General features: G+C 49.4%; 1 protein-coding gene across 1 annotated transcript in view; it reads left to right on the forward strand.

Moving 5' to 3' along the window:
- Positions 1-17,549, forward strand: part of LOC129709200 (seizure 6-like protein) — a 95,756-nt gene that overhangs the window by 60,596 nt on the left and 17,611 nt on the right. Inside the window, 4 exon segments of the mRNA XM_055655391.1 lie at positions 376-514; positions 3,874-4,070; positions 10,498-10,692; positions 16,405-16,596. Coding sequence (XP_055511366.1) covers positions 376-514; positions 3,874-4,070; positions 10,498-10,692; positions 16,405-16,596 — 723 coding nt within the window.

Genomic DNA, 17,549 nt, shown 5'->3' on the forward strand with positions numbered 1-17,549 from the left:
GAATCTGTGGAATTCTCTGCCTCGGAGGGCGGTGGAGGCCAGTTCTCTGGATACTTTCAAGAGAGAGTTAGATAGAGCTCTTAAAGATAGCGGAGTCAGGGGATATGCAGGAACGTGGGGATGATCAGCCGTGATCACATTGAATGGCGGTGCTTGCTCGAAGGGCCGAATGGCCTCCTCCTGCACCTATTATTGGTGTTATTGCACTGTTATTGTTGGGTTTGTTTTCTATGTCGTTCAGAGTTGATTTGAGGTTGAGGTGTTTAACAGCCTGATGGCTGCAGGGAAGAAGCTGTCCCTGAAAGTGGACGTTAGTGTTCAGGCTCGTGTACCTTCTGCCCCCGCTCACCCTGTCCTCTGCTGTCCATCCTTTAGCCCTGTGCGGTGGAGAGCTGAACAGCCAGGCAGGGGTCCTCCTCTCCCCAAACTGGCCCGAGCCGTACGATGAAGGAGAGGACTGTATCTGGAGGATCCACGTGGGGGAGGACAAGCGCGTGTTACTTGACGTTCAACTGTGAGTATCTCAACCCCCCTTTTTTTTTTTTTTTTTTTAACCAAAAATAATTGTGGTAAACCATTTACACAAATGCATGCACAAAATACAACCAATCCCACCACCATAATACAAAATTCTGGAAATATTAAATCAATATTTCACCCAATCCATTCCACCCCCCACGGTGCCCAGCGGGGGAATACTGTGGGCACCCTGAGGGAGTTTCAGGACCGCTGGGCTCCGCAGGGTGTTGAATATATCCTCAATAAGGATTGTATCATAGAAACATAGAAACATAGAAATTAGGTGCAGGAGTAGGCCATTCGGCCCTTCGAGCCTGCACCGCCATTCAATATGATCATGGCTGATCATCCAACTCAGTATCCCGTACCTGCCTTCTCTCCATACCCCCTGATCCCCTTAGCCACAAGGGCCACATCTAACCCCCTCTTAAATATAGCTAATGAACTGGCCTCAACTACCCTCTGTGGCAGAGAGTTCCAGAGATTCACCACTCTCTCTGTGAAAAAAAGTTCTTCTCATCTCGGTTTTAAAGGATTTCCCCCTTATCCTTAAGCTGTGACCCCTTGTCCTGGACTTCCCTAACATCGGGAACAATCTTCCTGCATCTAGCCTGTCCACCCCCTTAAGAATTTTGTAAGTTTCTATAAGATCCCCTCTCAATCTCCTAAATTCTAGAGAGTATAAACCAAGTCTATCCAGTCTTTCTTCATAAGACAGTCCTGACATCCCAGGAATCAGTCTGGTGAACCGTCTCTGCACTCCCTCTATGGCAATAATGTCCTTCGTCAGATTTGGAGACCAACACTGTACGCAATATCACAGTTGTATAGTAGTTTATTACGGATACATGTTTGTATTGTATTATGGTGGTGGGTTCTGGCTTGTTTTATTGTAGTGTAAATATTATTTTTTAATAAGTGAATAAATTTTGTTAAAAAAAAAAAAAAAAAAAAAAAAAAAAAAAAAAAAAGTGCCCAGCGGTCCCAGAAACCCCGTGGACAGCGCGTAGTCCCGACTCTCACACCGCCCGGGCACAGGCGTATCCCCGGAAAAGGGGCGGAGTCCTCTACCGCCCGGCGCCGTGACTCGCGGATGGCCAGCCTGGCCTGTCCTAGGAGCAACCCGACCAGGACATCCTCAGACCCAACCCCTACACACAGATGAGGATGGTGGGTGTGAAGTTCAGCCACAAGGCAAGGAGCAGCCCCTTTAGATATTGGAGCAGGGGGCTGCAACCTCACACACTCCACGTACACGAGGAACACAGACTTGCACAGTCCGCGGAAGTGGCAGGCGGCTGGCAGGTCCGTGAACCGCGATGAGAAAGTGTCTCGCCCCGATGGGACTCAAAACATCGTCGGGTAAACCAGCACGAACGCCTGCACCCCTCTAGTGGAATTCACAACATTCCAAACCATTACAGCCATTCTAAATACTTGTCTTACAGTTTAGTTTATTGTCACGTGTACCGAGGTACAGTGAAAAGCTTTTGTCCCGTGCTAACCAGTCAGCGGAAAGACAACGCATGGTTGCAATTGCCCCATTTGCAGTGTACAGACACATGATGAGGGAGTAACATTTGGTGCAAGGTAAAGCCAGCAAAGTCCAATCCAGGATAGTCCGAGGGTCACCCATGAGGAAGATGGAATTTCAACCGATGATTGTTTCCGATATTTGTGCGTACATTGACCGAGATCAGTCTAGGTTAATTCTGAAGACACCCCTGAGATAACCAATGGATTACATGGGCTCAAACTAATACATTCTAACTCTGGGACAAGTTATTAGGAAATGGTTCTACACAGAGAAAGTACAAGTACTCTGAGAAGATGATGAACAGGGCCAACCTGGTGAAAAGGCCACGCTAGAGGCAGGAAACATGTTCCCGATGTTGGGGGAGTCCAGAACCAGGGGCCACAGTTTCAGAATAAGGAGTAAGCCATTTAGAACGGAGATGTTGAAACACTTTTTCACACAGAGAGTTGTGAGTCTGTGGAATTCTCTGCCTCAGAGGGCGGTGGAGGCTGGTTCTCTGGATACTTTCAAGAGAGAGCTGGATAGGGCTCTTAAAGAGTCAGGAGATATGGGGAGAAGGCAGGAACGGGGTACTGATTGGGGGTGATCAGCCATGATCACATTGAATGGCGGTGCTGGCTCGAAGGGCCAAATGACCTCCTCCTGCACCTATTGTCTATTGTCTAAAAACCAAGGAGCTAGTCAGAAACAAGGAACGACACGGTTGTTCCACAGTCCACAGATGCCATGGGGGTGCAGCTTCTTGATTGGTGCGAGTGTCAGGGGTTACGGGGAGAAGGCAGGAGAATGGGGTTGAGAGGGATGAATGGGCCATGGTTGAAGGGCAGAATAAACTTGATGGGCAGAATGGTCAAACTGGGGAAAGAGAATAGCTTGTGAACCTATGGCTGCACTCTGGTGTGGTACAGTAGCTTTGGGGCAAGAATTTTGGGCGGCACGGTGGCGCAGCGGTAGAGTTGCTGCCTCACAGCGCCAGAGCATCGGGTTCGATCCCGACTACGGGCGCTGTCTGTACGGAGTTTGTACGTTTTCCCCGTGACCTGCGCGGGTTTTCTCCGAGATCTTCGGTTTCCTCCCACACTCCGAAGACGTGCAGGTTTGTAGGTTAATGGGCTTGGTAAGTGTGTGTGTGTGTGTGTGTGTGTGTGTGTGTGTGTGTGTGTGTGTGTGTGTGTGTGTGTGTGTGTGTGTGTGTGTGTGTGTGTGTGTGTGTGTGTGTGTGTGTGTGTGTGTGCCAGTGTGTGTGTCAGTGTGTGTGTGTGTGTGTGTGTGTGTGTGTGTGTGTCAGTGTGTGTGTGTGTGTGTGTGTGTGTGTGTCAGTGTGTGTGTGTGTGTGTGTGTCAGTGTGTGTGTGTCAGTGTGTGTGTGTGTGTGTGTGTGTGTGTGTGTGTGTGTGTGTGTGTGTGTGTGTGTGTGTGTGTGTGTGTGTGTGTGTGTGTGTCAGTGTGTGTGTGTGTGTGTGTGTGTGTGTGTGTGTGTGTGTGTGTGTGTGTGTGTGTGTGTGTGTGTGTCAGTGTGTGTGTGTGTGTGTGTGTGTGTGTGTGTCAGTGTGTGTGTCAGTGTGTGTGTGTGTGTGTGTCAGTGTGTGTGTGTGTGTGTCTGTGTGTGTGTCAGTGTGTGTCAGTGTGTGTGTGTGTGTGCGTGTGTGTGTGTGTGTGTGTGTGTGTGTCAGTGTGTGCGGGGGGTCGCCAGTCTACGCGGACTCGGTGGGCCGAAGGGCCTGTTTCCGTGCCGTATCCCTGAAATGAAATGTAAGTAAATTGAGCGGAGAGGATTGGAAGTGTTCACCCTTGTCGTCTTTGCATCCTCTTGTGCAGCCTGAACCTCACCAACAGTGACATTCTGTCGCTGTACGACGGAGACGACCTAACCATGAGGATCCTGGGCCAATTTGTTGGAACCAATGCCCCCTTGAAGGTTTATTCCACCACGTCCGATCTTACCGTCAGATTCCATTCCGATCCTGCAGGATTAATTTTTGGGAAGGGCCAGGGATTTATCATGAACTATTACGGTACGTGGAATGCTATTTTTGGGAAGGGGGGTGGGGTTGAGGCAATTAAACGTTGGCACAATAGCCTACTTTTTTTAATGGGGCTTAGAGTCTTGATGAAACAGGGTGGTGCAGCAGTAGAGTTGCTGACTCACGGCACCAGAGACCATGGGTTGGATCCTCACCGCAGACACACTAGAGGCAGGAAACATGTTCCCGATGTTGGGGGAGTCCAGAACCAGGGGCCACACAGTTTAAGAATAAGGAGCAAGCCATTTAGAACGGAGACGAGGAAACACTCTTTCTCACAGAGAGTGGTGAGTCTGTGGAATTCTCTGCCTCAGGTGGAGGCCGGTGTGTCAGTGTGCGTTCAAGAGAGAGCTAGATAGGGCTCTTAAAGATAGCGGAGTTAGGGGATATGGGGGGGAAGGCAGGAACGGGGTACTGATTGGGGATGATCAGCCATGATCGCATTGAATGGCGGTGCTGGCTCGAAGGGCCGAATGGCCTACTCCTGCACCTATTGTCTTTTGATTGGGGTGGGGGCTTGGGGGCGGTGGGAGGAAGCTGGAAGGGAGGTGGGGAGAGGACGGAGGCTGGCGAGTGATGGGTGGATACAGGCGAGAGCGTTGGTGCTCTAACGATGGGCAGACGGTTTGTACGCAGGCCAGAGGCCAAAAGACGCAATGTGTGTGAGAGAGAAGGGTGGAAGAATTGTGAATTGTGAAGCCAGAGGAAGGAATAGAGGTGGAAGGAGGCGGGGCAGAGTGGTGGGGAGAGCGAGGTCTGCAGTAGAGATTGTCCAAGGGGAGATTCAGGCACTCTCCACAGCGTTGAGATGCCGTAAACCTTTACACGGAATCATAAGGTCATAGGTGATAGGAGGAGAATTAGACCATTCGGCCCATCAAGTGTACTCCACCATTCAATCTATCCCTCCCTCCTAACCCCATTCTACTGCCTTCTTCCCGTAACCTCTGACACCCGCACTAATCAAGAATCTGTCTGGCTCTGCCTTAAAAAATATCCACTGACTTGGCCTCCACAGCCGTCTGTGGCAAAGGATTCCGCAGATTCACCACCCTCTGACTAAAGACATTCCTCATCACCTCCTACCTACAGGAACGTCCTTTAATTCTGACTGTGCCCTCTGGTCCTAGACAGGCCCACTAGTGGAAACATCCTCATCCACATCCACTGATCCAGGCTTTCATGTTTTTGTATGTTTGAATGAGCCCCCCCCCCCCCCTGGACCCGTCCCCCCCTCATTCTTCTAAAACTCCTTCCGAGCACAGCCCAGCGCCGACAAACGCTCATCACATGATGAGCCACTTCATTCCTGGGATCGTTCTTGTAAAACCTCCTCTGGACCCTCTCCAGAGCCAGCGCATCCTTCCTCAGATAGGGGTGGCCCAAAACTGCTCATGTTACTTCCCCCCCACCCCCCACCCACACACCCACCCACACCCCACACGCGGCCCGACCAGCTTCGCGCTACCTTCCTGCGTTTTGTATCCGAGACCTCTCGAAATAAATGAAACAGCTGGAATAAAAAGCATTCCTGTCCCCGGCTGTGTAGATTTCCTGACAGATTCCAATTAGCCCAGTTTGTGAGGCAAAGCTACAAGCGATAGCCTTGACCTTGAAACGAAAACCTGCGTTGGCAACTAACGTAACAAGAATCACAACGGTCGTGGCACGCAACGATGTTAATAATGTGAAGGGTAATGTCACGACGTTGCGAGCGAGCATTCGAAATCACAGTATACGCAACTGCTTTGGTATCATTTCTTTTTATAACTGATCAATGAATGTTAAATACTTCTTTTTTTTTTTTTTTTTGTTTGTTTATTTTATTAGAAGTTAATACAGCACAAAACAGTACAGTGGCACCTAATTTTAGGTGCCAACTATGTAATACCGTAATCCATTCTATGTACAACCTCTAGTTTTATGTTATAAGAAGGAAGTAAGCAGGACAAGAAAAAGAAAACAATAGAAAGGGGAAAAAGTGGAAAAATAGATGGTAGAGAGTAGAAAAACGTGAAGTGTGTATATAAAAAATAAAAAAAGGAAGAGAGAAAGTGGAAAGTAGAAATAGAAGAGAAGGCCCCTTAAAAGAGAATTTTTCAAATCTGTATTCGGAGATGTAGATCTATCCGCGTCATGAACTGAAATCAGCAATCCTTACGGTACGTTAAATACTTCAATTGACTGCATTCGGAAATGTCAAAATTACAGACATCATCCGTTTAAAAGGGACACTTGTCATTCTCTTTGTAACCCGACTTTACTTAACAAATAGTGAAAGGCCTGGATGGTGAAGATAGCGGAGTCAGGGGATATAGGGAGAAGGCAGGAACGGGGAGGGGGTGGGGAGGGGGCGGGGTACAGATTGTGGATGAATAGCCACGGAGACGAGGGAACACTTTTTCACACTGAGAGTTGTGAGTCTGTGGAATTCTGTGCCTCAGAGGGCGGTGGAGGCCGGTTCGCTGGATACTTTCTAGAGAGAGCTAGATAAGGCTCTTAAAGATAGCGGAGTCAGGGGATATGGGGAGAAGGCAGGAACGGGGTACTGATTGTGGACGATCGTGGATAAAAATCTGTTTTTATGGCTGACTGTGGCAGCTTTGACAGTCCGGAGTCGCCTTCCAGAGGGAAGTGATTCAAAGAGCTTGTGGCCAGGGTGAAAGATGATCTTACCCGCTCGCTTCCTCGTAGCTGGTGGGGTTGCTGCCTTACAGCGCCAGAGTCCCAGGTTCGAATCCTGACTGCGGATGCTTGTCTGTACAGAGTGTGGCCGTGTGGGTTTTATCCGGGTGCTCCGGTTTCCTCCCACATTCCAAAGACGTGCAGGTTTGTAGGTTAATTGGCTTCCGTAAATTGTCCGTGTTTAGGATAGACCTGGTGTACGGGGGGGGGGGGGGGGGTCGCTGGTCGGCACGGAGTCTGAAGAAGGGTCTCGACCCGAAAGGTCACCCATTCCTTTTCTCCAGAGATGCTGCCTGTCCCGATGAGTGACCCCAGCATTCTGTGTCTATCTTCAGCAGTCGGGTAAACCACCCTCTCCAAAGCCCCCACCTCCTTCCTGCAACGGGGGGGGGTAACCAGAACTGCACGCAATACCCCAAATACGGCCTGACCAAAGTCTTAGAGAGCTGCGTCACGAACGAAACAAAAATAATCTCTTTGTTGAGAAAATCATCTGGTGGCATTTATTCCATAGAATATATGTTTCCCTGAGAAAGTTTCTTCCCTTAATAATTGGTGCTGTCCATTTGCTTGGCAGGTGTGTATTTTTTAACACATTCACACCAGCAATAACTGAGATTTTTGCGTATAAACACAGCTAACGGCTGCAATTAGTCTAAATCATTCATGCACATTTTTAAGCTGTATAATTACAGGACAGTAAATTTGTTGGCAATGATGTGCAAGATACTAATTTAGTCTTGGCTCCTCCGATATAAACAAGCACACTGAAGCCTGAGTGATCCATGCGAAGGAGAAAAGGCGTGGAACTAACTCACAACTTTAGATGTTCAGCCAGGCACCCACTGCGTTTTCATACTGCTTCATTTACTCTTAGAATAGATTCTCGTTTCCTCCCCTCCTCTTCCCAAATTTTATTTATTTAGCGAATGCAAAGTCCTTTAGCCAAGCAGTTGCCTCTTGATTTGCTGTATGAAGGGTGACACGTCCTCCTTTGAGTCTTTGTTGAGGGCATGCTTCAATGATGTGTTGCATTGTTTGCTGCTCTCCACAAGCACACCGTGGGGTTGGACTGCTGCCCCATTTGTGACGGCTGGCCAAGCAGGGACCATGTCCAGTCCTGAATCTATTCAGCGTCGTCCACTGCTTCCAGGGACCGGTAGGGTGGGGTCTGACACCAGATGTTTATTTGGGACGTCCTTGGACTTCCATTCCTTTTTCCAAGCTGATTGGATGGTGAAATCAGCTGGTGGTGGGTTCTTCCAAATTGCTCGTCTAGATGGAAGTCGAGCAGTGGGTGGGTTGAAGATGTCCGTGTGAATTGGCAGGTGAGGGGAGTTTTTGGTCTTTTGGAGCATCCTTTGAGTGAGGACTACTCGCCGGATGTGTGGAGGGGCTATGTTGGATAGGACAGGGAGCCAGGGGAGTGGTGTTGAGCGGATTGTTCCTGTGATGATCCTCATTGTTGAGTTCAATTGGGTGTCCACATGGTGTGTGTGGGATGACCTGGACCAAACAGGGGCACAATATTCGGCTGAAGAAAATGCAAGGGCTAGTGCTGAAATGCGCAGTGTGGGGGCTGCTGCCCCCCACTTTAAGCCAGCAAGCTTACTGAGGAGATTGTTTCTGGACTTCACCTTAGCTGCTGTGTCCCAAATGACAATAGACAATGGTCAATAGGTGCAGGAGTAGGCCATTCGGCCCTTCGAGCCAGCACCGCCATTCACTGTGATCATGGCTGATCATCCACAATCAGTACCCCCGTTCCTCCTGCCTTCTCCCCATATATCCCCTTATCTGAAGAAGGGTCTCCACCCGAAACGTCACCTATTCCTTCTATTTGGGAAAGATGGAAGGTAGATAAAAATGCTGGAGAAACTCAGCGGGTGAGGCAGCATCCATGGAGCGAAGGAATAGGTGACTATGTTTTATGTGACGTTTCGGGTCGAGGCCTGAAATGGAGTCTGAAGCAGGGTCTCGACCCGAAACGTCACCTATTCCTTCGCTCCATAGATGCTGCCTCACCCTCTGAGTTTCTCCAGCATTTCTGACCATCCCCACATCCCCTGACTCCGCTACGAAATGCACTGTTTCATGCTGAGGGATAATTCAAAGTCTGATTGTCGACAGTCCGAGGGTCTCCAATGAGGTAGCTGATAGTTCAGGACCGCTCTCTAGTTGGTGGTGGGATGGTTCAGTTGTCTGATAACAGCTGGGGAGAAATTGTCCCAGAATCTGGAGGTGAGTGCGTTTTCACACTTCTGTACCTTTTGCCTGATGGGAGAGGGGAGAAGAGGGAGTGGCCGGGGGTGAGACTGGTTCTTGATTGTGCTGCTGGCCTTGCCGAGGTGTAGATGGAGCGTGAGGTGTAGACGGAGTCAATGGAAGGGAGGTTGGTTTGCGTGACGGTCTGAGCTGGGAGGTAGATAGTATCTCAGGACCGCACTCCAGTTGGTGATAGGATGTTTCAGTTGACTGGATCGCCTCAATGCAGAGGGAGAACAAGAAGGGGAGAGACAAGGACTTTAAGACTTTTTGCCTTCCATCACAGTGATGGCCCTGTCCCACGGTGCGAGTTCATTCCAAGAGCTCTCCCGAGTTTAGAAAAAAAATCAAACTCGTGGTAAGCACGGAGAATGAACGTAGCGGGTACGTCGGAGCTCGGGGACGTCTCTTAGCGCTAACGGCAGGTACTCGGGAAGACTCGCTAACGGCAGGTAAGCACAGGAAGACTGGTGAAGATTTTTCAACGTGATGAAAAATGTCCACGAGAGCCCCGAGTACCGACTAGCGGCCATTACCGTAAATCTCCGAGTTCGAATCAGGGCAAACTCGGGAGAGCTCTTGGAATGAACTCGTACAGTGGGACAGGGGTTTGAGGAGGTGCCTGGAAGACTCACTGTGGTGGATGTTAAACTGTGTTCATTGTGCGTTCTGTTATTTCATTCTATGTCATGACTGCAAGATATGCAATTCCGTTCAGACTGAAATGACTGAAGGACAGTCAAGTCAAGTCATTTTTATTTCTATAGCACATTTACAAAGCAGCTCTTGTTGGCCAAAGTGCTTTACATTGGTATAAGAATAGTATAACAAACAACAGAGGTTCATAGATTAAATACAAACATCACTACGTACATATAGCCCTGGCTCAGAGGACGTCAAGAAAGGCTTGGGAGTAGAGATGAGTTTTAAGTCTCGACTTAAAGGAGTCGATGGGGGGGGGTGTTCTGATAGGAAGGGGGATGCTGTTCCACAGTCTAGGGGCTGCAACCGCAAAGGCGTGGTCGCCCCTGAGCTTATGCCTAGACCGCGGGATGTACAGTAACCCCAGTCGGCCGATCTGACGGACCTGTAGGTGGTGTGCTGGGTGAGCAGGCTTTTAATGTAGATGGGGGCAAGCCCATTGAGGGCTTTGTAGGCTTAAAGGAGAATCTTGAAATTTATTCAGAACCGCCAAGGGAGCTAGTGGAGAGAGGTCAGGATCGGGGCGATGTGGCCCCTTTTTCTGGTGCCCGTCAGGAGTCTGGCTGCGGCGTTTTGGACCAGTTGCAGATGGGTACTTTATACTCTTTATACTTTAAGAACATGATGGACCCGACGCGGGCAAATGGGACTGGCGTAGATGGGGCATCTTGGTGGGCACAGGGAAGTTGGGCCATCTCCTTGCTGCATGAATCCATGACTTGACCTTTGGGTTTCCCACCCCGCCATTTGTGTCCTCTCCTCACAGAGATGTCTCGGAACGACACGTGCTCCGACCTTCCGGAGATTCCCAACGGCTGGAAAACCACGTCTCACAGGGAGATGGTGCGCGGGACGATGACCACCTTCCAGTGCGACCCGGGCTACGACATCCTGGGGAGCGACACGCTCACGTGCCAGTGGGACCTGACGTGGAGCAGCGATCCTCCGTTCTGTGAGAAAAGTAAGTGAGCTGTCGTGTCGTTCGGCGGTACGGTGGCGTGCGGCCACGTTGGCGCAGCGGTAGAGTTGCTTCCTTTACAGCGCTCGCAGCGCCGGAGGCCCGGGTTCGATCCCGACGACGGGTGCTGTCTGTACGGAGGCTGTCCGCTCTCCCCGTGACCTGCGCGGGGTTTCTCCGAGATCTGCCTCGACTGCCTCCTCCCGGCAGCTCGTTCCATACACCGACCAAGTATGGTGGGTTTTTCACACACGGGGTGGTGTGCGTATGGAAAGATTTAATAGGAATCCGAGTGGTAACTTTTTCCACACAGTGGGTGGGTGGGTGTATGGAACGAGCTGCCGGAGGAGGTAGTTGAGGCAGGGACTATCCCAACGTTTAAAAAACAGTTAGATAGGTACATGGATAGGACAGATTTGGAGGGTTACGGACCACAATGCAAGCAGGTGGGACTAATGTAGCTGGGACATGTTGGCCAATGTGGGCGTTGGTCATAACAGCCTGTTTTGACACTGTATCACCCTATGAACCTATCTTCAGTTTCCTCCCACACTCCAAAGACGTACAGGTTTGTATGTTAATTGGCTTGGTACAAGTGTAAATCGTGCCTAGTGTGTGTAGGGTGGTGATAGTGTGCGGGGATCGCTGGTCGACGAGGCCTCGGTGACCAGAAGGGCCAATTCTGGCTCTGTTTCTCTACACTGAACAAAACTAAAGTTGACTTGATGGGCCAAATGGCCTAATTCTGCAAGTCTAACTTGTGAACAAAATGACAGCAACCATATCCAAAATTAAGGGTTTTTTAGCACAAGCAATCTATCAAGCTGGCATAGTGACCGATGATATAAATATGATTGATAACACCAGCATATATTTCAGTGTGATGAATGTGAACTGCTTATATTAATACTCTGCTCTCAGCTGGGGGAACGTGCAATAAATCCTAGCAGGAGTGAGACGGGAAATCTTCTACAAAAAAGGTCACAGGCTGTTAATATAATACAGGACGATATTTGATATTGGAACATTTATTGAAACCTGTTCTGACACCTATCGTTTGCACCTCATATTTAATTTTCAAATGATTTTTAGGCTGCCTCACTGCGCCAGAGACCCGGGGCCAATCCTGACCTTTTTGGTTTTCGTTTTAGAGATACCGCGCGGAAACAGGCCCTTCGGCCCACCGTGTCCGCGCCGACCAGCGACCCCCACCCACCCGCATGAACACTATCCTACACACACACACACTAGGGACACTGATCATCCAAAATCAGTACCCCGTTCCTGCTTTCTCTCCATATAGAAACATAGAAACATAGAAATTAGGTGCAGGAGTAGGCCATTCGGCCCTTCGAGCCTGCACCGCCATTCAATATGATCACGGCTGATCATCCAACTCAGTATCCCGTACCTGCCTTCTCTCCATACCCCCTGATCCCCTTAGCCACTAGGGCCACATCTAACTCCCTCTTAAATATAGCCAATGAACTGTGGCCTCAACTACCCTCTGCGGCAGAGAGTTCCAGAGATTCACCACTCTCTGTGTGAAAAAAGTTCTTCTCATCTCGGTATTTAAAGGATTTCCCCCTTATCCTTAAGCTGTGACCCCTTGTCCTGGACTTCCCTAACATTGGGAACAATCTTCCTGCATCTAGCCTGTCCAACCCCTTAAGAATTTTGTAAGTTTATCCCTTGAGTCCGTTAGCCCTCAGAGCTGCACGTCTTTGTAGTGTGGGAGGAAACCGAAGATCTCGGAGAAAACCCACCCGGGTCACGAGGAGAACGTGCAAACTCCGTTCAGACAAGCACCCACAGTCGGGATCGAACCCGGGTGCCTGGCACTGCGAGCGCTGTAAGGCAGCGACTTTACCGCTGCGCCACCGTGCCCCGGAGTCCAATTCCTTACGTCTCTGCTAATGGATGGGTTGTATGTTGCAATGAGATGAATGAGTTGTATAATGATAAAAGATGAGGTAACATTGACCTGCACACCCATGGGTTTGTATAAAACCTTACTGGGATTGACAATTTGTTGAAGTGGAGCGGCAGGGTAGAGATTACGAGGCTAAATATCAGAAAAATTGCAAAATTAGATAAATCAGAAAATGCTGAAGGAACTCTGCCTGCCCGCGTTTGATCCATATCCCACCAAACCTGTCCTATCCATGTACCTGTCTAACTGTTTCTGAAATGTTGGGATAGTCCCTGCCTCAACTACCTCCTCTGGCAGCTCGTTCCATACACCCACCACCCTTTGTGTGAAAAATGTTACCCCTCAGGTTCCTATTAAATCTTTCCCTCCCAGCTTAAACCTGGTTCTCGATTCCCCTACTCTGGGTAAAAGACTGTGTGCATTCATGCCACCATTTCTCCACTTGATTTTATACGCTTCTATAGGATCACCCCTTAGTCCCCTGCACTCCAGGGGATAAAATCCTTGTATCCTCAGTATCAGGAGCCCTTGCTATGATGAATGGCGAGAGTATGTTGGGATACATCGGAAACTTTGGAGAGGTGAGCTAGACAGGGCTCTTAAAGATATGGGGATATGGGGAGAAGGCAGGAACGGGGTACTGATTGGGAATGATCAGCCATGATCACATTGAATGGCGGTGCTGGCTCAAAGGGCCGAATGGCCTCCTCCTTCACCTATTGTCTATTGTCCTCTTGCTCATTGTATGAGCCAGGAAGCGGCATGGTGGCGCAGCGGTAGAGTTGATGCCTCGCAGCGCCAGAGACCCGGGTTCAATCCTGACCACGGGTGCTGCCTGTACGGAATTTGTACGTTCTCCCCGTGACCTGCGTGGGTTTTCCCCGGGCGCTCCGGTTTCCTCCCGCACTCCAAAGACGCACAGGTTTGTCGGTTAGTTGGCTTTGGTAAAATTGTAAATTGTCGCTAGGATAGTGTGTGTAGGATAGTGTTAGTGTGCGGGGATCGCTGGTGGGCCAAAGGGCCTGTTTCTTTATCTTTAAAGAAGATATATCTTCTTTATCTTTAAATAAGGGGTCCACACTTTAAGGATTCCAGAACCAGGGGTCACAGTTTAAGGATAAGGGGGAAATCTTTTAGGACCAAGATGACGAAAACCTTTTTCACACAGAGAGTGGTGAATCTCTGGAATTCTCTGCTGCAGAAGGTAGTTGAGGCCAGTTCATTGGCTATATTGAAGAGGGAGTTAGATGTGGCCCTTGTGGCTAAAGGGATCAGGGGATATGGAGAGAAGGCAGGAACAGGATACGGAGTTGGATGATCAGCCATGATCATATTGAATGGCGGTGCAGGCTCGAAGGGCCGAATGGCCTACTCCTGCACCTATTTTCTATGTTTCTATGTTTCTAAACTCTTAACGTAAATAGAATAGGCGAGACTCATCTAAGGTAACGGTTTTAAAATCAACAGAGAGGAACATGACTTCAGGCAACTAACTAAAAGATTTGGTGATCCGTCTGAGCATGAAAATTTCCTGTCAAAACACATTATTTCCCTTCCCAGATCCCGTTAGATCCACCACTAAGCGTGGCTACACCTTCTGGTAGTTCTATCACCACCTTTAATGAGAGGAATGAAAATCAATAAGTTCACAGCTGTTGTAAGAAAATCTGTTGCTGGAAAATCGAAGGTACACAAAAAAAGCTGGAGAAGCTCAGACTCCATTCAAGGACCCAAGCAGTCGTTTCAGGTGCGACAGAGGTTCACCTGCATCTCCTCCAACCTCAACTATTGCATCCGCTGTTCTAGATGTCAGCAGATCTATATCGGTGAGAACAAGCGGAGGTTGGGCGATCGTTTCGACGAACACCTCCGCTCGGTCCGCAATAACCAACCTGAACTCCCGGTGGATCAGCACTTCAACTCCCCCTCCCATTCCCAATCTGACCTCTCTGTCCTGGGTCTCCTCCATGGCCAGAGTGAGCTACACCAGAAATTGGAGGAACAGCACCTCATATTCCGCTTGGGGAGTCTGCATCCTGCGGGCATGAACATTGAATTCTCCCAATTTTGTTAGCCCTTGCTGTCTCCTCCCCTTCCATAGCCCCCGAGCTGTCTCCTCCCATCCCCCAGCCCTCGGGCTCCTCCTCCTTTTTCCTTTCTTTCTCCCCCCCCCCCCCCCCCCACATCAGTCTGAAGAAGGGTTTCGGCCCGAAACGTTGCCTATTTCCTTCGCTCCATAGATGCTGCTGCACCCACTGAGTTTCTCCAGCTTATTTATGTACCTCCGAATAGTGAAAGGCCTGGATAGGGTGGATGTGGAGAGGATAGTTCCACTAGTGCCAGCACAGTGGTAGAGTTGCTGCCTTAACCCAGAGACCCAGGTTCAATCCCAACTACGGGTGCTGTCTGTACGGAGTTTGCACGTTCTCCCCGTGACCAAATAGGTTTTCTCAGAGATCTTCGGTTTCCTCCCACACTCCAAAGACGTGCAGGTTTGTAGGTTCATTGGCTTGGTATTAATGTAAAATTCCCTAGTGTGCGTAGGACAGTGCGGGGATCGCTGGTCGGCGCGGACTCGGTGGTCTGCCGGACCTGTTTCCGAGCTGTATCTGCAAACTAAACTAGTGGGGGAGTCCAGGAGCAGAAGCCGTGGCCTCAGAATAAAAGGACGTGCCTTTAAACGGTGGATGAGGAGGAATTCCTTTAGCCAGACGGCGGTGAATTCATTGCCACAGACGGCTGTGGTGGCCATGTCATAGGGTGTTTTTATAACCATATAACAATTACAGCACGGAAACAGGCCATCTCGGCCCTTCTAGTCCGTGCCGAACACTTACTCTCACCTAGTCCCATCTACCAGCACTCAGATGGGAGAGTAGACTCGATGGGCCGAATGGACTCATTCTGCTCTCATGACTCATCAACATGAAGCAAGCAACTGTGACCATCTTTACTGCAGTGACTCACTTCCTAATGCCCTTTCCACGACCCTGCTGTTGAATGATTCACATCATAGTTGAGTCGGCATTGAGTTTAGTTTGGTTTAGAGACACAGTGAGGAAACAGGCCCTTTGTCCCACCGAGTCCGTGCCGACCAGCGATCCCCACACACTAACACTATCCTACACACACAAGGGACAATTTTCTACGTACAGTGCCCTCCATAATGTTTGGGACAAAGACCCATCCTGGGATGGCAGGACTTTCATATGAAGAAAGACTGGATAGACTCGGTTTGTACAATTTAGAAGATTGAGGGGGGATCTTATAGAAACTTACAAAATTCTTAAGGGGTTGGACAGGCAAGATGCAGGAAGATTATTCCCGATGTTGGGGAAGTCCAGAACAAGGGGTCACAGTTTAAAGATAAGGGGGAAATCTTTTAGGATCGAGATGAGAAAATCATTTTTTTACACAGAGAGTGGTGAATCTGTGGAATTCTCTGCCACAAGTAGTTGAGGCAACAGGGGGCTATATTTAAGAGGGAGTTAGATGTGGCCCTTGTGGCTAAAGGGATCAGGGGGTATGGGAGAAGGCAGGGATGGGATACTGAGTTGGATGATCAGCCATGATCATATTGAATGGTGGTGCAGGCTCAAAGGGCCGAATGGCCTACTCCTGCACCTATTGTCTATGTTTCTATGTTTCTATTTATTTATTTGCCTCTGTACTCCACAATTTGAGATTTGTAATAGAAAAAAATCACGTGGTTAATCTGCACATTGTCAGATTTTAATAAAGGCCGTTTTTATACCTTTCTCTCCGTCTCCCTCTCTCTCTAGTTATGTACTGCACAGACCCAGGCGATGTCAAGCATGCCAGCCGCACCATTTCAGACAGCAAGCTCCTGGTGGGATCCACCATCCAGTTCAGCTGTGACGCCGGCTTCATACTGGATGGGAACGCGCTGGTGACCTGCTACAGCCGAGAGACAGGCACACCACTGTGGACATCCAAACTGCCGCACTGCGCTCGTAAGTCAAACGCGGTCAGGAGTACCGTCAGCAGCAGCGTAATAATCGTTTGAGCTCATATCAGCGAAACCTCGAAAAGGGGGAAATCTTTTAGGACCGAGATGAGAATTTTTTTTTTCACACGGAAAGTGGTGAATCTGTGGAATTCTCTGCCACAGAAAGTAGTTGAGGCCGCAGTTCATTGGCTATATTTAAGAGGGAGTTAGATGTGGCTAAAGGGATCAGGGGGTATGGAGAGAAGGCAGGTACAGGATACTGAGTTGGATGATCAGCCATGATCATATTGAATGGCGGTGCAGGCTCGAAGGGCCGAACGGCCTACTCCTATTTTCTACGTTTCTATATCCAGGCTGCAGCTTCCAATTGAAAGTCATGGATTAGTTCATCATCACAGTTTCGACGGTGACCCAGGTTCGATCCTGACCTCGGGTGCTGTCTGTGTGGAGTTTGCAAGTGTTACCCTGTGGGTTTCCTCCGGATGCTCCGGTTTCCTCCCACATCCCAAAGACGGTAAGGTTTGCGACGTTAATTGGCTTCTGTAAATTGCCCCGTGTGTGTAGGGAGTGGACGAGAGAGATACAGCGTGGAAACAGGCCCTTCGGCCCATCGAGTCTGCACCGACCAACAATTATCCATACACTAGTTATACGCTGCATGCTAGGGATAATTTGCAGAAGCCAATTGATCTGCAAACCGGCACATCTTTGAAATGTGGGAGGAAACCGGGGCACCCGGAGAAAACCCACACGGTCACAGGGAGAATATTTAAACTCCGTGCAGGCATCACCCGCAGTCAGGATCGAACCCGGGTCCCTGACTCCGTAAGGCAGCAACTCTACCGCTGTGCCACCCTGCATAGAACTAGTGCGAAGGGGTGATTGGTGGTCAGCTTGGACCCGGTGGGACGAAGGGCCTGTTTCCATGCTGTATATCTAAATCTAAAAGAAAATCTA

Source organism: Leucoraja erinacea, chromosome 25 (assembly GCF_028641065.1).
Source record: "Leucoraja erinacea ecotype New England chromosome 25, Leri_hhj_1, whole genome shotgun sequence".
Lineage (NCBI taxonomy): Eukaryota > Metazoa > Chordata > Chondrichthyes > Rajiformes > Rajidae > Leucoraja > Leucoraja erinaceus.